Source organism: Mustela erminea, chromosome 12 (assembly GCF_009829155.1).
Source record: "Mustela erminea isolate mMusErm1 chromosome 12, mMusErm1.Pri, whole genome shotgun sequence".
Lineage (NCBI taxonomy): Eukaryota > Metazoa > Chordata > Mammalia > Carnivora > Mustelidae > Mustela > Mustela erminea.
In genome coordinates, this window is record NC_045625.1 from 11,516,032 (window position 1) to 11,540,715 (window position 24,684).

At 49.0% G+C, this 24,684-nt stretch overlaps 2 protein-coding genes across 10 annotated transcripts in view; one reads left to right on the forward strand and one right to left on the reverse strand.

Moving 5' to 3' along the window:
• STRBP (spermatid perinuclear RNA binding protein) overlaps positions 1-3,102 on the forward strand; it is a 143,944-nt gene extending 140,842 nt beyond the window's left edge. Inside the window, exon 19 of the transcript XR_004277245.1 lies at positions 2,858-3,102. The gene's annotated coding sequence lies outside the window, so the exon portion shown is untranslated. The remainder of the gene's footprint in view (positions 1-2,857) is intronic.
• A 2,947-nt stretch (positions 3,103-6,049) lies between these two features.
• The window catches only part of RABGAP1 (RAB GTPase activating protein 1), a 154,651-nt gene continuing 136,016 nt past the window's right edge, over positions 6,050-24,684 (reverse strand). For 8 of the 9 annotated variants that reach the window (XM_032306351.1, XM_032306350.1, XM_032306356.1 and 5 more), the window contains 7 exons: positions 22,059-22,151; positions 21,533-21,643; positions 12,750-12,854; positions 11,864-11,947; positions 11,237-11,308; positions 9,059-9,256; positions 6,050-7,775 (listed from right to left, as the gene is read on the reverse strand). In XM_032306351.1, the coding sequence (XP_032162242.1) occupies positions 7,653-7,775; positions 9,059-9,256; positions 11,237-11,308; positions 11,864-11,947; positions 12,750-12,854; positions 21,533-21,643; positions 22,059-22,151 (786 nt within the window). In that variant the 3' untranslated portion in view covers positions 6,050-7,652. Of the gene's footprint in view, positions 7,776-9,058; positions 9,257-11,236; positions 11,309-11,863; positions 11,948-12,749; positions 12,855-16,610; positions 16,638-21,532; positions 21,644-22,058; positions 22,152-24,684 lie in introns of those variants that run through there. The other variant, XM_032306359.1, reaches the window with a different exon arrangement.

Consider the following 24,684-nt stretch of genomic DNA (forward strand, 5'->3'; position numbering starts at 1 on the left):
CCATTGACCAGGGCAAGACAAACTGAACATTCTGTCTCAAGCCAGAATTAGAGTTTGGCCTGGGGCCTTGGTGTGTGAGGGTAAAAATGAGCTCCCTCCCTCTGCAGAATTGAGTTCGGGGCAGGAGGGCTTCTAGGCAGGACTCCCTTCCTGTCTGCGTGCAGCCAGCCCACGTGATGGGACTCTCAAGAAGCCCGCACACTCCTGAGGCAAGATGTATGTGTGTCACAGGCTAAAGCCAGCCCTGCCGGGTGTATCACAGGCTGCCTGAGGCCAGGTCTTCCACTGGGTATGGGGGACAGTGCAGGGAGTCACTCATGGTGCCTGCCCCAAGGTGCTCGATGTAGTTGGGGCAATGAAAACGACTATAATGTATGTAGTGCTTTCTGCTTTCCAGACCACCCCCCCCCCCCCCGCCCCGAAGTTTCCGGGCAGGGGAAGGGAGCTGCTGTAGCGGAGCATCGGAGAGGTGCTAAGTCTGGGGGCTGGAAGCCGCCCTCATCCTCCTTTGGGGAGGAGGGGGCTGTGTGCTTCCCGTGCAGTGACAGGAGCTGCCGTGGCAGGGCCTGACCCGAGTGCCCGCACACGTGCCCTCACCGAGCCCCCAGCAGGCCTGTGGCGGTAGGCGAGGCTCCCCCGCAGCTCCCAGAAGGGAAGGCACCCGCCGGAGGCCCCGAAGCTGCAGGTGCTTTTTTGCACATGGTCTGCCCGCACCCTGGTCCTCTGGAGCCCCAGACTGGAGGTGAGGAGTTGGGTGCTACCCTGGGCAGGTGGTGCTAGGAAACCCCTGGAAATCTACGAACACCGCATGCTGCCTGTGGAGTGAAGCTTTGTCTCGTCAGTGCTGGGAACCAGGGGAAGGTTATGGAAGGAAGTTATGATCAAAGCTGTGCCTCCAAGGCCTGTTGGAGGCCGGCCTGGGGCTGGTCAGGCTCCCTTTCGTGGAGGGCGTGCCTTTTAGACTTTGGACCTGGTCTTGTCTCTTTTTGGGGCTTGGGGGAGGGGGCGATCGTGTTCTGATAGTAAGTGGGTAACTTTTCTGAGGAGCAGAAAATGCTTTTTCCAGAAGCATTTCTGGGCTCATGGAAAGGAAAGGACAAAAGTGGGCCTGGCTGTGATGCCAGGTGTTGGCCTTTCCTCAGGCAGCTCAGGCCTCAGAGGGAGCGTGTGTCAGTCAGGGACCACAGTCCCCTCTGGAGCTGGAGCCTGGCCCAGGCGCTTGCCCTCTCCTAGCCCCACGAGCGCAGGCTGGATGCCATTTTCCCGCTTAGGGACACAGATGGTCAGAAGGCTTTTCTTCTTTTTTTGGATTCTAACCTAAATATTTCCGCTGTTCTGTAAAGTCAGATTTTTGTTGTTGCTCATGGAAATTTGGGGTAGGAACAGATAGGAGTTTTAGATCACTCAGAAGACCCTTAAAGAGGTCCGCTCTCCACATGTGACTTCTTGTGTCCAGCCTCTTCCCCCGTCTTCTCTGGGCTCAGCACTGCTCCCCACCTCCGGCGTGGGAATTTGTGTGTCAGGGGCGAGACACGTTGCTCCAGGCGGGCTCCTTCTGTGATACGTGGCACTGAGCCCTGGGGTCCTGAGGACACCCACACGAGCTGTAACTGGAATGCCGCCGGGCAAGCCGATTCCCCAAATACCTCTTCTCTCCCTTGTTGTGTCAGAAGTGCCGCCATTAGATGCGTCCCTTTCCCTGACCAGGACAGCGTCTCACGCTCAGACCAGCCCTGGGCAGTCAGGCGGGGTTCACACTGCACCCCTCCTCCGTCGAGGGAGCCGAGCTCACTGGCTGCCGTGGTTTCTCAGCGGCGGGACCAGTCATTTCTTGCTCCCTTTCTTGGAGACGAAGCTCTCCAGACCGCCTGTGTCTAGAAACCCCGCTGGGGAGACCACTGACAGGCAACCTCAGGGCCCCCGAGTCCAGGGCAGGTGGCTCCTGTCTCCCACCCTCGGATGCACTTCCTTCCCAGGGGCTATCGGAAGCAAAGTGAATGCTGATTTGAGGTGGGCGTCCTCTGCCTTTGTCCCCCCCTGGCTTCGGGTGAGTTTCTAGTAAGGCACGAGCCACCTTCGTCGGGCAGGTCTCATCTGCTTCAGCCCTTGGCGGGGCTTGCCTTGCTTACGTAGCCCGAAGTGTTTCTGAGCTCAGGCCTTTCCCCTGGGCGCAGTCTGCTGGCCAGAGTGGCCAGTGGGTCCCCAGCCACACCTTCGAGAGGACGGGACAGGACGGGCTCTGTCCTAATGAGGGTGAGGGCACTTCTAGGAGCAGTGAGGCTGACGGGCCCAGCTCAGCCTGTTCGCTCCACAGCCCCACACGCTGGTCTGCGCGCCGCGTAGCATTCGCGGAGGGGCCTGTACGACTCGTTACCACTCCAAGCAGAGTAGGAAGGGTAGCCTGGTCTGGGGAGGAAGCGGCCAGTTCCAGACTGAGGCCCAGGACTGTTCGAGAAGGGGCTTCCCTCATGCAGGAGTAAGGTGGCCCTGCTCAGCCTCAGCCCGGGGTGGGGAAGGCAGGAGGCAAGGAGAAGGCCGAGTGTAGTTGTGGGTAGAAAACTTTTCTTTTCCCACTGCACGGTTACACACATGACATTGGACTCCTGGCTGTAGCTTACTGTCACTCTGGTCTGGTGATGGCCAAGGTAGTTTTTAGGTAACAATTTAAAATACCTATCTATTTACTGTTTTTTCTGAATACGCAAGTGTAAATAGTATAATTTGCAGTGCAAAGTTCTTGGCAATAACTTTATGTTGTATATTATGTTGAAAAACATTGGCAAACACGGCCACCACGGATTGTCCTTCCCCTCTGGGGCAATGATGACACGTAGGACTCTGAACTTTAAACCTGCAGCGTGGTTGAAGCAGCAGCCCGCATGTGTGGACTGTCACCAGTGCCTCGCCCAGAGATGCCTGGCCTTCATCCAAAGGGACTCTGTGCCACCCCAGCGCCCACACTGTGGCTCCTCGCACTGACTGTCGGACTCTGCCGTAGACTCACCCTCTCGTCTGGCTGCTGCGGTTCGTCTGTAATGCCCTGACATGTTGCATTCTCTCCACTTGGATGAATACAAATAAAAGCTTCTGTCTTAAAACCGCCGTGGACCTGCTCTGGCTCAGTGAAGCGGCCGCTCCAAGGAGACGGTCAAGCGCAGACTGTCCTCCTGGCCCTTACGACTCTCTGCTGCTTCTCTGCTAGCGGTGCAGAAAGTTTCCTGAACCTGAAACTTCCAACCCGGCCCTCTGACCCTGCAGGTGGTGCGCTGTGGGTGCCAAGCGAGGGCCGAATTCTAAACCTTAGAATTTACTGGGCACTTTGCACACATCCCACTCCTCCTGCTCACACCTGCTCCCCAGGGCTGGCAGTGCCCGCACATGGCACATGAGGACACTAAAGCTCACAGATAAAAATACAGACCTTCTAAATGGCAGCTACCATCTGCCTAGCTCTTCCCCCTCGTGAGGGTCCCACCGGGGAGCTGCCCCAGTAACGCAGTCTTGACCAGCAAAGACGGCAGAATGGAGGACAGAGAGGGCAGAGCCAGGCCAGGGCCTGCGGCTGCCCTCCAAGTAAGTGCGGCCACTGGGTGGACAAGCACTGAGCCCCCTGCTTCACTCTGTCCCCCAGGGCCCACCTTTTCTCCCCGCATGCCACCAGGCTGGATTTGCCAGCACGCTGCCCCCGGCCGATCCCCGTGCAGAGCACACAGGGTGGCAGCTCTCCTGGGAGACTGAGGAAGATGCCTCCTCTCCCCTGGGACTTACTACCAACCAGGGCCCTGGAGATCAGAGGCTCTTGGGTTCAATGGGGCCTGCTCCACAGTCCGCCCAGCCCACCGTGTGTTTTCACGGACTTTTCCAGCAGCCCCGACAGAGTACAGTCCAGGAGGAAGTGTAAAGGTGGTCGGAACCAGGATCTGAGTTTTCCAGCACAAAGCCCCATGTTCTTTGCTCTTTCTCCCATAGTTTCCGGCCAACTACCCACCTTTCCCTCCCGCCCTTCTCAGCCAGGCTTCCTATAAATCTATACTTGCCCGTCTCTGCTTTCTCCTCTCCCCCTTCAACTGGCTGCAGGCTGGCCCTCGGCTGTACCCACCCACCTCCGAGTCTGCTCCCACCCTGGGCACCAGCAACCTCCCCGATACCAAATCCAACGAGCCTTTTCTGGTCCCGCCCAGGACCAGATGATGAACTCCTTTTTCCTCCCAGTGGCAGCAATCCTACTCTGTGGCCCCTCTTCCTCCGCAAATGGCACTTCCTAGGCCTGCAGCTAAGCCCTTGCCTCCTCCGGACATCCCGTACGGTCTTAGCCACTCTCCTGGCTTCCCCTCCCCTGGCAGACCAGGCCTTCACAGCTAGGGGGGACTTCCGCACAGCTGGGACAATGGGTGTGGGGGGGAGCTGCTAACCAGCCGTAAGTGCGCGACGGTGCCCCACACCAAAGCATGATCAGTACCACTGAGGTTCCGGAACTCTAGGGTAGAGCTGCCTGCACAAGTCCGAGCATCTGTGGGCTCTGGCCTCCTCCCAGTGGCGTTTCCAGGACTCTTCCTGGGTCTCCCCCTCCAACCTCCCCATCCCCACCAAGTTTCAGTGACTCTCCAGGAACTGTCTCCAATCTGGCCTATTTTATCACCTCTCTTTAGACTCTAAATCTCTCCTCCAACTTTTCTTCCTAAAGGACTGACAAGACACTTCAATTTTTTTAAAAAGCAAGTTGGGTTAAAACTCTCCAATGGTTTCCTTGACCTTCGTGGCCTCAGCTTCATTAACCAGTCCTCCCCCAGCGCCCCCCATCAGACCACAGGCTAACTACCTGACTGTTCCAGCTAAATGTCTTGTCAGCTCTCTCCAGCAAACCCCTTGGTCAGCAATGCAGAAAACAGTCCCTGTCATGACACATCCTTCCCTGTCCCCACAAGGCCCTGTATACCTGTTTCAGCACTCAGTGTTCTCAGTCTGGGTCTCAACACCATCAGGGGACCTTCCTGAAGCAGAGCCCATCGGAGTCGCCTGAGGCCTGCCGTGCCCAGGCCGACAGGCACATGGACTCCTTTCTCTCCTCTCCCAGCTGTGACAGGATTGCTGCTGTGTCCCTGCACTCCCAAACACTAAGACCCTTGGGATTGGAAAAGCGTGGGGCAAGCTGGCCTTTCTGGATTCCTGCCCCAGCTGGCCAGCAACGCGGATCCCAGAAATAGGTTCTCCAGCCTGTGAATGGCAAAGGGATCCCAGATGTGCTCTGGGGCCGCTGTCGAGCACCTGCCATGGCCCAGGCCCCTCAGGGCACTCACCCGGTTTCGGTGCAGTGGACAGCAGACTGGGCGGGGGCTTCACTCACCGCCTTCCCTTCTTTGTGGCCTGCATCTCAGCCCGTCTCCATCCGAGGCCAGGTGTAGAAGGGGTCCCGGAGGGCAGGCCGCACGGGGGGAGAACCACAGGGTTGGGGAGATTGCTCTTCTTCCTGCTGCAGAGAAGGGGTGAGGTGGTAAGAGGGCAGCTGGCGGCCTGTGTGTCCATACGGGGCAGGGCACAGGAAGAACACCCCACCCACCCCCACCGATGAGTAGAAAGGAGCCTCTGCGAGATGTGTCGTCCATGCCGCCTCTCTTCCTGAAAGTTCCAGCAGAGCAGAAGTGGCCCCCGGCTGCTACTCCCATCCACACGTTAGGCCCGGAATTGCACGTCCTCCCTCTGCCTGGTGAGATGCGTTCATCCTTCCAGGTCTCACTACACCCTTACCTCCTGTAGGACTTCCCTAACCCTATGAATTCACACACAGCACCTCTCCCTGTAAGCGTGGCACTCCATTTCGCAGAATCCGTGTTCGCTGTGAGGGCGCAGGCATCAGCCTCACAGAGGAGCAGCTGGTCTAGCCGCACCCCTGCAAAGCCGGCCCCCCGGAGCCACTCGGCGCACGCGAGCAGGAACGCCTGGTGCCGGCGCGCGCCTGTCCGCCAGCGCACAGGCTGCTCTTCTCAGGCAACGTGTGCGAGCGGGGGAAACGGGGCAGGAGCATGGAATGATGAAACCGGTTTCTACAAAGTGAGGCTCTTTGTACCAAAATATTTAATGAATATGCTGTTAAAATAAAACCAACAAAAGGAATAGTAATACAGTTTTACTGGTTTATATTTCAATTCATAAAGTTGACACACTGGAACTACCCTAGCACAATTTCCACGCACCTAGTTTTAGATGGGCTTACAGCTGTTTTGGTAACTGAACAAGAAAGACACAAAGCAGTGGAGGGTGTGGGTGGGTGGGGGGTTGCCACTTGTCACCTCCCGGATGATGACCTCAGCAAGCACTAGGACAGCCACTGGGAAAAGATACAAAACAAGCCAAGTATCTTTATACACAGACCAGTGCCTCTTAGAACAGCTACCTGCGCCCTGCGCGCGGAGACGAGGAGACCCTCGGCGCCAGCTGTCCGCACACCGCTTTATCAACTCAGAGACTCGGCGAACTTCTCTTTTTTTTTTTTTTTAAAGGTGCTAAAACCTCCATTCCATAGGTTTGAAGTGAGAACCTGCAATCCATCTGAACAACGAGGTCTGCACGCAGCCACGCTCTGGGGAGGGACACGGGCCAGCAGGACGGGACCTCGGCACGCACATCCCACACCTGTGTTTTCACAAACACACACACACACACAGTGCAGTGTCCTTCTCGCTTATATGCCTTGTGCAAAAACACTAGGAACTTTTTTAGTGAGGGAACGTTTCTCAGCTCTTGTGAGGGCCAGGAGGAGGGGGAACCCGACAAACCCGGAGTGAGAGCAAGTGCTCAGAAAGCCAAATAATTAGCTTGTGCAGATCAGTTGTGGTCTGGGATTTAAACACTGTCAGTTGGGCGCACTGGGAGAAGATATTTATATATATATATATACACACACACATGACACATGAAGCAAAATAAGATTTGTCCACGTTATGATTAATCCTGTCTCACATCGGTCAAGTCACCCAGCCCAGCCCCGTGAAGTTTTGGCAGCTAACACTAGAGAACAACAGGAACTACGAGAGTTGCATAGAATTGATCAGAAACGTGAATAATGCCAAACCCCAAACCTGTGCATCGTGTAGTTTAACAAAACTAGGTGGCTGCAACTATAACCAGGAAACCCTCCGATTTAAAACAAAGTGCTTCTCCGCGTCTGCCTGGAGGACCCTGCGCTGGCACTGAAGTAGGTAAGAACTATCTGAGTTACTGATGCCTGCCCACCCCCCCAACCCCGCAATACATATAATATGTATATTAAAAAAAAAAAAAAGATTAAAGGTTTAGAAAAAAACCAAAAGCCTGAAGGATCCCCAAACTCTGACAATGTCAGCTCAGCCCTTGGGCCGGGGAGGTGGTGACCCACACCAGGAAGAGGCCCGGGCGCTCCCACCGAGGACGCTGTCTCAGCGCGCGTGCAGAGCGCCGCTCAGCCCTCAGGCCTGTCAGCATCAGCAGTTAGGAGAGCCTGACCCCAGAGGCTGCCTGCTTCATGAGCTCTGGTCCAATGACCTACCAACATGCTTCTATGGATCTGACTTAGGTACATTCTGGTCCTGGGACATGTCACAGAATCACACATCTGGCCAAAGAAGGCAACAAAAGGTGTCGTGTTTTCTGAAGGTGTCTGGAGGCAGCCGCTTCGCTCAGCAAGTCTCTTTCCCTTGAACCCCCGTTGCCGTCTTTATGGAGCTCAGTGTTCGGTTAAACCAGGTCTTCTTGGCGGCCTGTACCTCGTTTAGGGCAAGGCCTAAATGGTGCTCCAGGTCCTGCAAGAGGAATGACGTACATGAGCGTGCTGGCTCTGGGGTCGACGACACTGCCTCCCCAGAGCTGAGCCAAGACAAGACTTTAGCCCATTGACTCTGAGAGGCCTCAGGAAATTCCCCCAGTCTCCAACTGGCATAGAAGGATCTGGAATCCCTAGAGTTCTGGGATCGTTCCTAGTAAAGACCTCTCCATTTCTTGCCTAGTCCATTTATTAAAACAACCTCTGGACTGAGCGCCTCCCTCCCCTGTCCACCTATCACACACTAGGCAGAACGGGCTAGCACTCCGGCTGAGACCGTGTCATTCTCTTCCAGCAAAGACCTTTAAAGTCTAGACTCCCAGGCCAGACATTTGAGGTGTTTCATGATTCGGACCCAGAGACTCTCGGCCAGCTCAGGACCCAACCCCACCGCTAGCTTCCTGACACCCCTCTCTGGGCGGGCCCTGTCCTCCCTCTGCTGCGCCGCACGCCGCTCCCTGCACCGGGAATGCTCACTGCTCTCTCTCTCCGGCAGCTGCAACCCTTGTTCATTCTTTGACCACAGCTCACACACTGCTGCCTCGGTGGTGCTTTTCCTGATTGTCCTGGACAGTCATACAAGCCATGTCTTAGCTTTGCAACCCCAGCACCTAGAATGGGGCCTGGCAGAGAGCAGACGCCCAGTGAATGTGCGCCATGTGGGAGACCAGGCCCTAAGCTCAGTCCTGAACTCAGTCCCTTTCACAAACAGCGCTTAGGGCCCACGCTGCGCTCCATGAGGCCGCTCACGGAATTGGCCACACAGGATAAAGGTGACCAAAGTCGGCCCCAATTTCTTCGTCGGGAATGGAGGCTCAGATCCATCAGTAACACGTCCAAAGTCACAGCACTAAGAGGTGGCACTGAGGAAGTCCTCAGACAATGCTGAGCCCTTTCTGTGCTGTCGGATTTAGACTTCAAAGCAAACCGCCAGATGGGGCCCTTGTCATCTCCATTTGCAGATGAGGAGCCTGAAGTTAAGGAGGCGGAGAACAAACCCACGTAACAGCTGCTGGTGGCGCCGTGGGGATTTCCAAGCAGGTCCCTGCTCCACCGAAAAGATTCCAAGCTTGCTGGACAATTCTCATTATGAGAAAGTCCAGTTCATGACAGGCCAAATACTAATTAAACACCCAGTGGTAAATAAAAAGTAATGGGGCTTTTTCCTAGAAGGATTATGGCCAAAGTTTAAAAGGGAAAAAAACCCCACATGGCAGACACTGTTTCTGGGGTCTGCAGCCCACGGCGCGGGCCGGCGCGTACCTGGATCTTACACTCGGCCTCCACCAGCTGCAGCTTGGTCTGCGCCAGCTCCAGTTCCATCTCCCTCAGCTGGTTCTTCAGCGTCTCCTTCTCTTCGTCCGTGTCCTCATCTACAACTTCCTTAGCTGAGCTCATGCCCTTTACGCGACCTTCTTTGTTGAAAAATTCCCGGCAGCGCTCACAATCGTCCACTTTTTGCTGAAAGGGAAAGTCCGATGTGAACGGGCGAGGAGAAGCGGCCCGGCCCGAAGGTGTGGGCCCTGCCTTTCTGGGGAGCCGACAGGCGGCTGCCGGGCTGAGCACCCCGGCTCCCGGAAAGCGGTTCCCTTGGGAACCGGCAGATACCCGAGTGGGAAAGCCATGCAGCATCCCACACTAAGATCAATCAGAACATTCTTAGATCATGGTCTGGTTATCTCACGTCCGAGGAACTTGGTTAAAAAAAGGAAGATGCGGTGGTGACTGAAGATTTATGTACAAAGATTTTTCACTGCAGAATGAGAGACAGAGAAATGATGGGGGGGGTTAACTATCCAACCACTGCGAGAAAATTAAATATATGCTGGGCTGCATCTATACAAGGAAGTACGTAGGCAGCCTCTACAAAGTGCGGAATTTTTCATAACATGGTAAAATGGTTAAATGCTGAGTGAACCAGGACACAGAAATGTCTGTAAAGCACAGTTACAAACAGACACCACATTTCATTTAAATAAGATATCCCTGACTGGGAGAAACCTCATTTCATGTTCCTCTAAGAAAATATTCTGCCAATTAAACCACTTTATTTTAAGAGAGGAAGGGCAGAGGGAGAAGAAGAGACAGAATCCCAAGCAGCCTCCACCCCAGCAAAGACGACAGGAGGGTCACACGGGGCTCCATCTCACACCCCTGAGACTGAGACCTGAGCCAAAATCAAGAGTTGGATGGCTGTCTGACTGAGCCGTCTGGGCACCCCCAGTTACACCACTTTAGAAGGCCATCAGTTATAAAATATGTCCCAATTTCAGGACGGAAACTTGAAAAAAATGTGTATCTCAGAATGACTAGCATTTTGTATACTGAAATAAACAGAATGAGCACCGAAAGAACATACACCAACATGTAATAACGATATTATCTACGGGCAATATAATTTTAAGGGTTTATTTTCTTACTCTTATTTTCAAAATTTTCTGCGATGAGCACTGCTAGTTTTAGAATCACATAGTAAATTAGTAATAAATTACATTTAAAAAAAAATCACCACTACTAGTTAAACACTGCTTAGGATGGAGGCCGGGTCTTGTTCCAGGTAGAATGGTGACGTGTGTGAATAAGGCCATGAGCCCAGAACTCTCCCACCTTCGTCCTTTAGCAAGTTACTCGTCATGGAATAACTGGACGAGCACAGTACTATGGGGACGGCTTACGGGACAGCAGTGGCTGCCAGGGTGGCTCAGTCGGTGAAGCGTCTGCCTTTGGCTCAGGTCATGATCTCAGGGGTCTGGAATGAGCCCTGCATGTCAGGAATCCTGCTTCTCCCTCTGCTCCTCCTGCACTGCTCATGTGCACTCTTGCTCGCTCTCTCAAACAAATAAAATCTTCCAAAATTTTCCAAAAAAAAAAAAAAAAAAGGCACCAAGTTATAAAAGCCCCTGAATGGGAAACGGAAACATTGAAAACTGAAAGTCCTCATTAGATTTGGATCCATTACAAGGAACTGAGCCCAGAGACGGAGCTGAGTGCCCTCATTTTACACAACGTGGGGAGTGACAATGACACCACAGGGTCCTGACCTCTGCACCCCCACCCCGAGCCCAACTGCCGCCGGCAGGCCTCCTTCACCCGCACAGCACGGCAGTGATCACCTGCTCTACTGACATCTGCAAATCTCGGGTCACTTTTTGTGACAGTCACGTCATCCAGACGATGGTACGTGAGGAAAAGGGCATTTGTATTTCGAGATCTAAAACCAGAGCTCCCGGTTGCATCGTACTCCCTTCCAGAGGAAACCAGCAGAGCATTAGTTTTGAGCCCCAGAGCCAGGCCACGACTGGCCCCTCGTCAGGTACATGCAAGCTTCTCTCACTTTTGAAATCCAAGTAAACCACCCCGTTCCCAAAATCTCTGGGGCTGAGCAAAGCACAATGAGCTAGCTGGTACAGAACAGAAGCTCTTTGGTAAAGGAAAACTTACCCGAATTTTCTCAATTTCCACTTTATTAGCTGTCTGCTGCTTCTCCAATCGTTCACTTAACTGAGAACAAATCTGAAGAAACAAACAAAGTGACAATCTCATGAGCAATGTCGTACAGAAGCTGGGCCTGGGAGGAATTCTACGGAGAAGCGGAGTGGCTGAGAGCGTGCGGTGGGAGGGCGAGCCCAGGCTCCCCTGCTCTGCCGCCTCCGGTTTATAGACACTTGACAACCTCACGAGCCAGCCCAAGATCCAAATTTAGTTAAGAACAAGACCAGTTTAGTTACGTTCTTGAAACTCAACCCGCCAGGGAAAGGAGCGGTTCTACAGCATGTGACCTAGCGTGAACACGAGGCCGGAAGGACAGGGTGGCTTTCATTTATTAAATGCCTGTTTATAGGCTGGGCACTATGCCAGGCTCTCTACAGACCTGATCTTATGGAATCCTCTCGACAGTTCTCTGAAATAGTGATAGTTTCTCTGTGTCAGCGCGGAGAAGCAGTGAAGTCACTTGCCCAGTGAAGTCACCGGTCAGTGTAGGTGGCAGGTGGGCGTGGAGGGGACACATTTATCCAGAAAAGCAGGGCTTCCAGAAAACACGCCCACTTACAGGCTGCTCAGACTCACCTGCTTGTAGTCACCAATGATAGAACTGTTTTTTCTAATCTCAGATTCTGCTTTGTCAAGTTCCCGACGACACATTTCTTTTAACTGCACACATTTAAAAAAAGAAAGGAAAAGGAAAAGTGAATGTTTTAAGGGAAATATAAAGCCCTGGCACTGGCCGCTTCGTTCTGGGCTTTCGAAAAAGTACCTGACTACTCTGGCAGGGCTGCATTTCAACCACGTGGTCTCGATGCCAGGAGAGGGAGAGAAAAGTCAAAACTCCCAAAAGATCAAACCCCATTTTGGAATGGGGCTTTTGCTAAGGTTCCTCCCTGCCTGTGAACTTGAGCTGAGGAGGCAGCACAGACCCAACGGACTAAAACTCTTCAGAGGACTGTTGTGTCTTCAGAACAGAGACAGGGTCTCATCGTCTCTCACCTCAGGCCATCCTACCAGACACCAGAGAGTGTCACCATCATGGAGAACCACGGGGGGAAGAAGGGGCTTCCTGCAGGGTATGCAGCATACTGTGTCCCCAATGACTGTGGAGAGCTGGCTCAAGACAGGCTTTCCAGAGTCTGCTCTGTGGGGGACAGGCAGGGGATGAGTCCGACATCATGTCTGCTTTCCTTCTGCAGAAAAGCTAACTCTCTTTGTCACATCCAGTTGCTGACACAGAGGAATTTCTCTTGTCCCAAGGAAGGATGGGCTCTGCCCCAGTGTCTCCTCTTATGTCCTAATTATTAACTATTACACTTTACACAGTAACTAGAAAAAGCCTTGGGAGAGAAACTGAAGGCAGCTGTCTCTGGTTCCCCACTGTCAACAGGAAGCCGCCAGCTGGACTCGAGACTCTCAGGCTCAGACGAGAAACCGAGGTGCGTGGGAGGGGCAGAGCTCCCCTCACCTGGGCAGACTCATCTTCCAGCCGTCTTTTCTCTTCTTCAGCATCGATCAACTTTTGTTTAGTCATAAGCAACTCCTTATTGAGTGCATCTGCCTTCTCTTCAGCCTGAAACATGTAAAAAAGACACTGTCACAGAACAAGAACTGAGAACCAGATGGGATTTGAATTGCTCAGGACAATCCCTTTTTAATGTGACAGAGAAAGTGAGCCAGAGAGCAGAAAGATGCCAGAGGTCACACGGAGACTGCCTGGCCCAGGCTCCTGCACAGACATCACACGGGACAGTGGTTAGAAGCTCAGCCTTTGGCATCAGACAGCCTGGGCTCAGCCCCCATCGTTCTCTGACCATGTGCCACTTGGACAAGTCACTGAGAATCTTTCTGAGCTTTCGGCTTGTCATCTGAGGGATAAGGCACAGGAAGGACTCAGCACAGCACCTGGCAGACAGTAAACACTCAATAAAAGGTAGTGGTCATGACCACTAACAGTAATAATAAATCCTGGTTTTCTTCCCCAAGACTCAGTATTTCCTCTGCTTCCTCAAACAAGGTCTACACTTCATTCTCATCACGTGATAAGGGAGGCCGCCTCTTTCCTGGCACTCACTTACCATGATCTGAAATGGCCACACCCCAGTTCTTTTTGAAAACATGCAAAGGTCTGGTGGGCAGATTTGGTGACCTAAGTGAAAATGAGACACTGATGCCTGACGCAGGAGCCCCTGACACTTGGCATTCCACGGATAACCAAAGATGAGCACGTCAGAGCACAGCCACAGAAACGGGGTCGAAGCTCCTAGAGTTCCACAGCATCAGACAGAGAGAGTCTCTGCCGGCTCCTTATACACAGCCCTCTTTTTAACAATGAATGGAAGTGGATTAAACAGTCTCTGAAATTAAACAGTTTCTGATGTCACTAGCTTAAGAGGTGTCACGGAGCGCCTGCACTTTGCACCACACCACACTTGCTCTGAAGGATCTTCTCCGGGAGGAGCAGGAGCGGCAGGGCTAGGGCCTTACACGGAGAGCGGAGGACGGCTTGCTAACGCGACCTCAAGTGGCCATGCGTTATGGCAAGTTGCACACGTGTGCAGTGAAGTGGGGTCTCAAGAGTTAGTTAAGGCCTGTCCTGTCTGGGCTGTGGCCTGTCAGCTCCTTCTCTACCTCTAACCCAAGAAACAATGAAAGGAAATGAGAATCGAAAAACAGAGGAAATATCTAGTAAGGAGAACTAAGTCCTCTTACAGATTGGTTTTTCTTCAATCTTTCTCCTCTCTCCGCGGACTCCCTTGCCATCTCCTGAGCAGTGCTCTGGAGCCTGAGCACACGTACGTTCTCTCGGTCACGCAGCACTACTATCACAGTAGGGATTCCGAGGAGTGTGAAAGAGCCAGGTTACGAACTGCGTCTCTGAAGTCAAGTCTTCCCTGCACACCCCGGTTGACCTCAAGCTCGCAGGGCGCACACAGCAGAGCTATAATCTGCAACCCGATGGTGTGACATTAAGTCCAGTGTTTGTGCCATCTCTCCAAGAGCTGATGACTCTCAAGGCTACGTGAGTGGGAGGTGAAGTTACTAGACTGGCCTGACCAGTGTCCCCTCAGGGCACCACACTCCCTGCACTCTATCTGCATGAGCATATGAAAAGGGAGCATCCGGAGATTATATAAACACAAATCCTGACTTCCACTTCTCCTCATGAAGGACTAACAGGAACCAGATTTATCCTCCCACTGCAAGCAAAAAACTGGACAAAGTGTATGAAACTACTGTTTTCAGACAGTGAAAACAATACATGAAGAACTGTGGTTCCTGGGAGAAAGAAAACAAGATGAGTCCCACTATCACCCTGGGTTTCTCCCTAGGGGCACATTCTGAACTAAGAAGGAGGGTGAAGGGTTCCAAACAGAGCATGTCTCAAAAGGTCAAGGAGGCAGAGTTAAGGGATCAAGGACGCTGAAGTGGTTGGAAGCTGGGGCGGCAGAGGCCTGGAAATAAGAAAGATCTGAAGTAGCTAACAGGGTAATAGTGGAGATAAACTGAAAATATGAAAGTACCCAATTAAACCAAAGAAGACAGAGAGGTGCCTGCCTGTCAGCTGGAAGAGCGTGCAACTCCTGATCTCTGGGCTGTGATTTCAAGCCCCATGTTGGGTGTAGAGATTACTTAAAAAATAAATAAATAAATAAATAAATAAAAATCTTTAAACCAAAGGAGGCAGAAAAGGAGAAAGAAAAAGCAAATGCAACAAATAGAGAACAATAAGCAAGGTGGCAGACTTAAATCTACCATATAAATATTTACATTAAATGTAAATGGTCTAAACATTCCAATTAAAAGATTATCAGACTGAATAAAATAATCAAGACCCAACTACATGCTGGCTACAAAAAAACAGTTTTAACTATAAAGACAGAGATAAATTAAAGGTCAAAGGATGGAAAAGGATGTATACTAGGCAAGACCATGAAAGCTGGAGTGACCATGAAAGCTGGAGTGACTATTAATATCAAAATAGATTTCAAAGCAGAATACAACTATGGACAAAGAGGGACATTTCATAACAATAAAAGACTTGCTCCACTGAGAAGGTGTAATAATCTGAAATGTATAAATAAGTTCAAATTACAGAGAACAAAAACTAACATAACTGAAAGATGAAATAAATGCACAATTAGAGACTTCCTCACTGTCCTCTCAGTAAGCAAAAGAAGAAGTGGAGAAGGAAAACCAGTACATTCATGGAAGATTTCAATAATACTCAACCATCTTGACCAAATTGACATTTATAGAACGCTGCACCTATAACAACAAAACACACACATTTTCCACCTGCAAATGGACATGCACCCAAATAGATCCTAACTTAGGCCCTAAAATAAGCATGAGTATGTTTCAAAAGGATTAAAAACAGAAAGGATACGTACTCTGATCACAAGTGAATTAAATTATAAAGTAACAACAGAAAAAATTCCGGGAGGGGCACCTGGATTGTTCAGCTGGTTACGCGTCTGCCTTTGGCTCAGGTCCTGGGATTGAGCCCTGTGTCCCACTCCCTCTGTCCCTCCCCTCCACTTGTTCTTGCTCAAAAAAAAAAAAAGTGACTGAGTTTTGGGAAAAATCCTTAATAGTTGAAAATTAAACAACATGCCACTTATCAATTCACAGGTCAAAGAAAAACCAGTAAGAACTGAATGAAAATAAAAACTTAATATATCAGAATATCAGAATATGTGGAAGACAGCTGAAATAGTGCTTCAGGGACATTTATCACTTTAAATGCTTATTTTAGAAAAACAGGGTCTAGAATTAATGATCAATTAATGATCTTTCTTTTGAAGATTAGCTAGAAAAAGAGCAGGGGTGCCTGGGTTTCTCAGTCGGTTAGGTGTCGAACTCTTAATTTAGCCCAGGTCATGGGATCAAACCCCAAGTCTGGCTCTGCGCTCAGTGGGGAGTCTGCTTGAGATTCTCTCTCTCTCTCTCTCTCCGTCCCTCTTCACTGCAAGTGAACTTGCTCTTTCTCTCTCTCTAAAATATATAATCTTAAAAAAACAAAAAAAGATCAGCTAGGAAAAGGAAAAAATTAAACAAAAAATAAAGTTATCAAAAACAAAAAAAAAACAAAAAAAAAACCCCACCCAAAAAACAGAAATCGATGAAACAAAACAAATAGAGAAAAAAAAAAATCAAACCAAAAGCTGGATTCTGAAGAAACCAACACACCTGATAAACTCCTGGTCAGATTAAGGAAAAAGGAGAAAAGACACAAATTACTCATATCTGGAATGAAAGACAGACTATCTCAACAGATCCTATAAACATTTAAAGAGTAAGGATATAACAATAATTATACCAATACCTTTCACAATTAAAATGATGAAGTTACCTGAAAGACACAATTATGAACACAGAGACAAGAATTAGAAAATTCCTGTATCTGGAAATAAACTGAATTCATAAGTAATTTCCCAAGAAAATTCCAGGCCCTCATGGCATCACTGGGGAAATCAAAGATTTAGTCAAGGAATAACCCTACATAAATTCCTTAAGCAAACAGGAGGGAACACATCCCAGTTCATTTTAGAAGGTCATCATTACTCTGCCACCAAAACAAGACAAAATGTTAAGGAAACTCCAGACAAGATATTCCTCATGAACACAAAAATTTTAATACAAATAAAAATCATAAGGAAAAAAAGGAAACCCCAAGTTTGCTAAGGAGGCAAAGGTTGGTTTACATTGAAAACTCGAATTACATCACCATATTCACAGAATTAGGAGAAACAGCAAGTAACCATGTCAACAGATGGAGGAAGAGCATCTGACAAAACTCAACACCCATCACGACAAAGCTCAGTGCAGAGGAAGAAAGGAGAACTTCCTCAAACTGACCGAGGAACACCCCACAGGGGACCGCTGAAACAAGGCGACGAGGCCCACTCCTTCCATTCAACACTGTTCTGAAGATCTTGGTCGGTGCAGGAAGGCAAGGAAAAGAAAAAGGCTCAAAAGACTTGAAAGGAAGTAAACTGTCTTTATTCAGAGATGAATTGACTGTGTATATGGAAAATGCGAGATAGTAAACCAAAAAGCTACTAGAATTGTAAGTGAATTCAGCAAGGTCATAGGACAGAAGCTCATGTAATCAATTTTATTTCTAAGGACTAGCAATAAACCATTGGGAGAACACAATATCCTTTACAATAAGTTAAAAAAAAATGTATAAGTCTTGCTAACTGAAAACTAAAGAATGATGCTGAAACTGAAAAAGACCCAAATAAATGAAAATTATAACCTATTCATGGATTGGAAAGTTCAATTATTATTCAGATGATAATTCTCTCCAAGCTGACAGGTTCAATGCACCTCCACTCAAAATCCCAGAGGCTTTTATTTCTAGAAGTTGACAAACTGATTCTACTACTTATATAGAAATGCAAATGACAGAATAGCCAAACTATTTTTTAAAAAAAGAACAACAAAGTTAGAGGACTCCCATGACCTGATTTTCAGATTGTAAAGCTACAGGGATTGAGACCATGCTGTTAGCATGAGGATACACATACAGATCAATGGAGCAGGCATGGAATTGAGGAGACCATCCATACAATTGATTTTTGATAAAGAAGCCCAAGTAATTCATTCAGGAAAGGTTTGCCAGCTGTCCACGATCTCAGATCTAGGGTGCAGTGTAGCCAGACTGTAAATCTCAGCAGGTGGGCTCCTGAGCATTTCCCTCACCTTGATTACCCTCAGTTTAGAGAGTGTGCCAGAGGGGACTCACGTATGGTCCTGCTGGCCCTATGCAATGGCCTCATGCAGTGTTAGGTCTGGGCAGGACTCCTGCTTCATAGAGGCGACAGCATGGCTAGGCTCACCTAGGGTCTCTGTGGCTTACTAGCAATCTACTGTGTAACAAAAGTGACATAAAACATCAACTGAAAATTCAAAGAGTGTTCTGGAAACCTAGTAAGGCACACACCAGAGTTTTACTCTGGGATACAAAAAGGGAAAAGCTGGAAATAATGAATTTCTTTCAAAAACCTGACTGAAAGGGCACCTGGGTGGCTCAGGTCATGATCTCTGGGTCCTGGGATCGAGCCCTGCATTGGGCTCCCCACTCATCAGGGAGTCTGCTTGTCCCTCTCCCCCTGTTCCTTCCCCCACTTGTGCATGCTCTCTCAAAAATAACAAAAAACCCCGAGTCCCTGAAGGCCAAAAACAAAAAAAGGGGGTGAGAGGACCCCATTCCCCTCGCTTGAGAACCTAGCTTTCAGTGATAATTCTAAAGGAACAGGAGAAGACAGACTTGGAAAGGGACTCCAAGCCTAGTGTGGGCAAGGTATACCTTAGCACCATAGTAGCCAGCCGGAGAAAGAGACCCCAGTTTGAAATTCCTGAGCCCTAAGGGGAGGAGGGGCCGTACTCCTCTGAGCCGAGTTAGGAGTGTGAGCTCTGGTGTCAGGCCACCTGGGTTTTAATCTGAAATGTCACGCTATACCGCAGTTTCCTCATCAGTAAAACAGGGATCATACTGTATCCCTGACATGACATGGGTTGTTTTGGGCACAAAAGCTCTTAGAGCAACGCCTAGAACTCAGTAAGTGCCCAGAAAACGTTTGCTTATTGTGTGTCACTATCTGTGTTTCTGATGTAGTTATGACACCAGATCGCAGCTTCCTGTTCCATATTTATTTTGGAGACAGCAGGGCATTGTAGACAAGCCTGGGGCATTCCAATCAGTCGGGCCTGGGTTAGATTCCTGGTTCTGCTTTCTCCATGGCGCATCCATCTCTCTTTGCATCTCAAGTTCATGATTGTTACAAAAATCCTCATCCATCCGTGGGGCTCATGTAACCCTCCTCACAAGGCTGAGGCAAGGGTAAGAGATACTAGATGTTAGCCAAGTGCTTCTGACAGTGCCGATCACAAAGAACATCAGAAAGGGGAATTCACATTATTTTGACTATTTCTCACTCCTGGTTATCAGGAAGGTTAAAGAACCTAGCTCTTTACTGTGTCAAGATAAGGCAACTTGCAAAAAAGTTTCACACCATTTAGGAGCAGACTTCGAGAACATGAGAATCCGTGCCCACCCGCAAGAGGGGATAACAGTGCAACCGCTGGGCCCGGCAGGGGACAGTGCAGCAGCTCACACTGAACATCCACCTGGGGTCTTCGCTCAAGTTGCCTCTTCCTACAATTTTTTGAACACAAAGCTCCTATCCAGGACCCTGTTCTTTTGTCTTTTTCACCTCCTCTCTGCATGATCCCCAGTTGCTACGGAGCCACTTTCGGGGCGCACTGTGGCCTGGCTTCAGTGGTTGCTGCTCACGGTCAACCGCCTCCCTCCACGCACTGGGCAGAAAGGCCTGAACAGGAGGAGACGACTTCTAGACCATTCCTACCAAGAACAGAGGGCATGCCAGGACTCTGCACCAGAAGGCAGGGACTCGAACCTGAGGGCCAGACTGTGGTGAACTAATAAACAGTGAGAGCTCCTGGTTCCGGTTACTGAGGGCTAACGACCTGGAAACTGCCTCCCTTCCAAAGCGGAAAAAGCCTCCTTCTCAGTCACACGCAGCGAGGCGCAGCTGACAAGCAGAAGAATCAGCGCAGCCCGAGGCTGGCTATGTTTGGGGGTGCTTCTCACATTCACCAAGTCATGGTGTTCTCCCTGTGCCCGGGGACACAGCTAATATTCCACCTTCCCACCTTTGCTCTACTTGAAAGGACAGTAGCTGGTATTAGAATACGGGTCTATTCAGGGCGCCTGGGTGGTGAGGTTGGTTAAGCGTGCAACTCTTGGTTTTGGCTCAGGTTGTGATCTCAGGGTTGTACAACTGAGCCCGGTGTCCGGCTCTCCTTCCTTTCTCCTCTGCCTCCCCCACCTCTCCCTGCTCCCCACTCTCTCTCTCTCAAATAAATATTCTTTTTTCAAATAAATATTTTCAAAAAAAAAAAGTCTACTCAAAACTCTTTTTCTTTTCTTTTTTTTTTAAGATTTTATTTTTTTATTTGACAGAGAGATCACAAGTAGGCAGAGAAGAAGGCAGAGAGACAGAGGGGGAAGCAGGCTTCCCGCTGAGCAGAGAGCCCAATGCAGGGCTCCATCCCAGGACCCTGAGATAATGACCCAAGCCGAAGGCAAAAGCCCAAACCAAGGGCCCAAATAGGTGCCCCTTCACAACTCTATTTCTAAAGAAAACGAACACCGGTAGATACTGCCATCTTGCTCTCTTTTCATCTAACGTGTGAACACTTTGAGAACCTAATGAAAGCACAGACTTTCAAAGAAATACAGAACACGGTATTTTCCTAAACATTTGGTGGATGCGAAGGGCCTTGTGAAGTTCACAGATCTTATGGGGTTCCATATATCCCGCAAGTCCCCTATAAGCCCTTAACAGCCTGAGCCTCTATCTAGAACCTTAGGAAACCAATGAGCAGAACAGTAGTCTTAGGAGTCTGACAGGGAAATATATGAGTCAGATGTTGGCAAACTACAGTCCATGTGCCAAGTCCTGCTTCTACCTATTCTTGTAAATAAAGTTTTATTGGAACACTGCCACACTCATTCCTTTACTTATTGTCTATGGCTACTTCTGTGCCAATGGCAGTGTTTGATGTTGCCACAGAGACCATCTGGCCCACAAAGCCTAAAATATTTACTATCCATCCCTTCAAGGCGGAAGTTTGCCAACTTCTGACCTAAACGATGAATGAAAGACCACACGTTTTCAAAGGAAGGCTGCTAGCATAGAAAATGGACAAATACCCTGCCAGGAAAGCCATCATCTTGAACTTTTTAAGATTAGGAGGAGCAAAGAAAGAACAGCTGCCAGCTGAGATTACCGGTGAAATCGCAAGCTGCTCAGGCCCCGAGCTTCCTGACAGCCAGCGTGCTTATTCCACAGGCACCTACCACGCAGGATAACAAAATCTCTTAGGAAAGATAAGTAAAGGATAATGATTAAATGCTACCGCCAACTGTGGGAGCATAAGAATTAGTCAAAAGGCCTGTCATCAAACAGTGCTGGGAAAGGAGTTCGGGGACGGCCTGTAGAACAAGAGAAGAGTGTGTGGGAAGGAGAGCTGACCAGAAAACCCCTGAAGGAGAAGGAGGGAAGCAACAGTGACATGAACAAATGATTCTGCAAGAGGGACACTTTACAGGTGACACACTAGGACAACAGATATTGTGACTCAAGGACCGTATGTGATAAAGGGAGAAGCTGAGAGTTTCAAAATAATCCATCCCTTTGGCCCTGTCAGACTCACGTTATCCAGGTCCTTCCGCAGAGCAATCTTGCTGGTCACCAGCTCATGGGCTAAGTCATCATTTTCCTGTTCCAACCTCATGTTAGCTTCTTGTAGACGCCGGTTCTCCCGCTGAAGGGTAGAAAGAAACCAGTTACGGACATGTAAAAATCAGATGGAGATGATAATTTCTCATGGCTAACCCTCATGGAAGTGAAGGAAGGAGTGGCTGGTCCTAATGTGCAGCAAGCAACAATTTCTTCTTTTCTTTCTCTGACCAGAAATACTTAACTGGCCCCAGCGACCTTGCCACGCAGCTACTTCTGATTAACCGTGACGAACGGCCACTGGACTGTAACAACCCAGGCAGCTGGTTTAAAGCACAACAGATCTTACTTTCTTACTTGCAAATTCAAACTGAAACTTGAACCTACAAACAATGGATCTGAATTTTTAAAAGAACTCAGCAAACCTAGTTACATGCATGATTATAGGAAATGAAAGGCTAAAAGCTCCTCACACCGACCCAGGACAAAAGCAAACGAACCTCAAATCGCTCGATAGGGTCTTCTTGTTGGGCCTGCTGCTCCCTCATGGTATGATACTCTTTTTCGTATTTTTTCAACTTCTTCTGACTAATCTGTAGGATAAACCATGACACAAATTAAAAAGCATCAGAAAGTGTCTCAGGGCCTGTGCTGACCTGGGCATCTTCAGTCACTGCGGGAGTGGTGTAACCCCACAACCTCCGCCCTGAGTCCTGTGGTCCCTGATCACCACCCGCCTCCTCTGCCATTTTATTGTGCCCACACCAGCACTGCTGCAAGTGCTTTCCGTCTGTGACCTCAGGATACCTCGACAAGATACAGTTTATCATCCTCATTTTATAGGAAACTTAATGGAGATTTAAGGAGGTTATGTAATTTGACCAAGGTCACTCAGTTAAGAAGGGAAGATCTGGGAGTGGAGCCCAGGCAGCTAAACTCCATGCAAAGTCCAAGATGTACTTACCTCACTACCCTACACCTATCACTTTCCCTCTCCACTACCTCCTTCTGTGCAGCTATCTAACAGACACAATTCTCTCTGCCCTTAAAAACACCATTCTAGGGGCACCTGGGTGGCTCAGTGGGTTAAAGCCTCCGCCTTCGGCTCATGTCATGATCCCAGGGTCCTGGGAGCCCGAATCAGGCTCTCTGCTCAGCAGGGAGCCTGCTTCCCTTCCTCTCTCTGCCTATCTCTCTACTTGTAATCTCTGTCAAATACACAAATAAAATCTTAAAAAAAAAAAAAAACCCAAAAACAAAAACACAAGAGCATTCTACCAACCACTCCACTTAGCTGCTCTTCTGCCCAGCAGACTACTGTCCTCTTGCTCTCAAGCTGCTTCTTACCAGCCACAGCAAACCACAGGCATATACGTTTCACTTCCAGTGCTTCATGGTCTCTCTTCAGTCTCTCTAAATCAAGCTTTTTCTCTGACTGCCCAATAGGAAGACTCTCTTGAAGGTCACTAGCGTTTTCTTTTCCATCCAGTGGGTCCCAACTCTCCCCAACTAGACTTCAAAATTCCTGCCTTTCCTTCTTTAACATGACCAAATGACTCTTCTTCCCTCCAAAAAATCATCTCTCTCTTTATTCTCTCATCTCTCCTTCTACCTTAGCAGTCCCCTGCCCCTGACCTTACAGGCTAGCCTGTTTTTTCCTTCAATTTGAACATAAACAAGGGCATCCCTTTAAGATGCAACTCTTACTCTTTTGATTCCTTCCTTTAAACCACTAACTCACTCCCTTTGGTATCTTTTAAATTATACTTTTAAATACTTGGAAACATACAAATAGAGAAGTGCTAAAACCAGTATGCGCAGCATAACGACAGTTTAGAAAGCAAACACTCACTGCTTCCCGAGGCTTTAGTATAATCAGCACAGTACTTCTGGCTCACAAATCTGACTTTCAGTTCCGGGTCATTAGGAATCTCAGAACTGGGCTCATCTAACTTCCTTATTTTACCGGCAAAGAAACGGAGACCTCAAAATGGGAATGGGCCAGCCCCAGGTGTACAGCATCTCCAGTCTCTTGTTCCATGATTCCCTTTCCACCTCACTGCAGCTGCCTGCTGTCTCCCTCCGGCTGACTCTCTGGACACTGCCCTTGTCCGATGTTTACAGGTATGCCTCAATCAGAGCTTATTCCTGGAGTCTGGTTACTGCCTGTGGGCATGCAGCCAAGAACATAACACTACGCCCTGGCTGCCGTCTTTAGAGAGATGCCCATTAAACACTTGGGGTGAGGCCACAAGAAAGTGACATCTTTAAAACCAGATCTTCTGTGGTTTAAGGACAATGCTGGGGTAAATGTTTGTGTACGTAAGTGATTCACAAGGGAAGCACCTAAATAAAACATTGATGTGATCAGTAAATTTATAAACAATCCTAACAGATCAATAGTAGAGGAACAGACAAAAACGAGGTCTGTGGGCAGCAAACACTTCCCTGCGCTCAGTATGGGTAACTGATCAGGGAGCACAGAGGTTAGGAGGCGCCCTGGTACTTGATTAAAAAAAAAAAAAAAAAAGAGTTGACACCAAATCCTACAAAACATTCTCATGAATTTTCACCTTCTCATTCTCATGATGGAGAGGGGAGAGCTATTTCCCCCCAATGAACATACATTATAAAAGGCTGATTATAAAGTAATTTCTTCTACATTTTCTTATCCCTTAAGATAAATGCCTCATTATCAGAGCCAAAGGGTTGACTCTGCCTCAACACTGTAACAGTATTATTGTACACTGGGTACCTGAGAGACGCAAGACTCTTTACACATGCTACCACATTTGGTTCTGACGTTTTCATGATAGAATACAGGCATTTCTTTATGTACTTCCCACATTTTCCAAATTTTCTGCCTTGAGCATTATTTATTTTTATAATTAAGTGAAAATAGGGGCTCCTGGATGGCCCAGTCGGTCAAACCGTCTGCCTTCAGACCTGCCTGGATCCTGAAATCAAGCCCTGCATCAGGCTCCCTGCTCAGTGGGGAGTCTGCCTCTCCCTCCGCCCCTTCCCCTGCTCACATTCTCTGTTGCCCATTCACTTTCTCTCTGAATTAAATAAAAATAAAATATAAAATAAATACTGTTTAAAAATAATTATTAATAATTTTAAAAT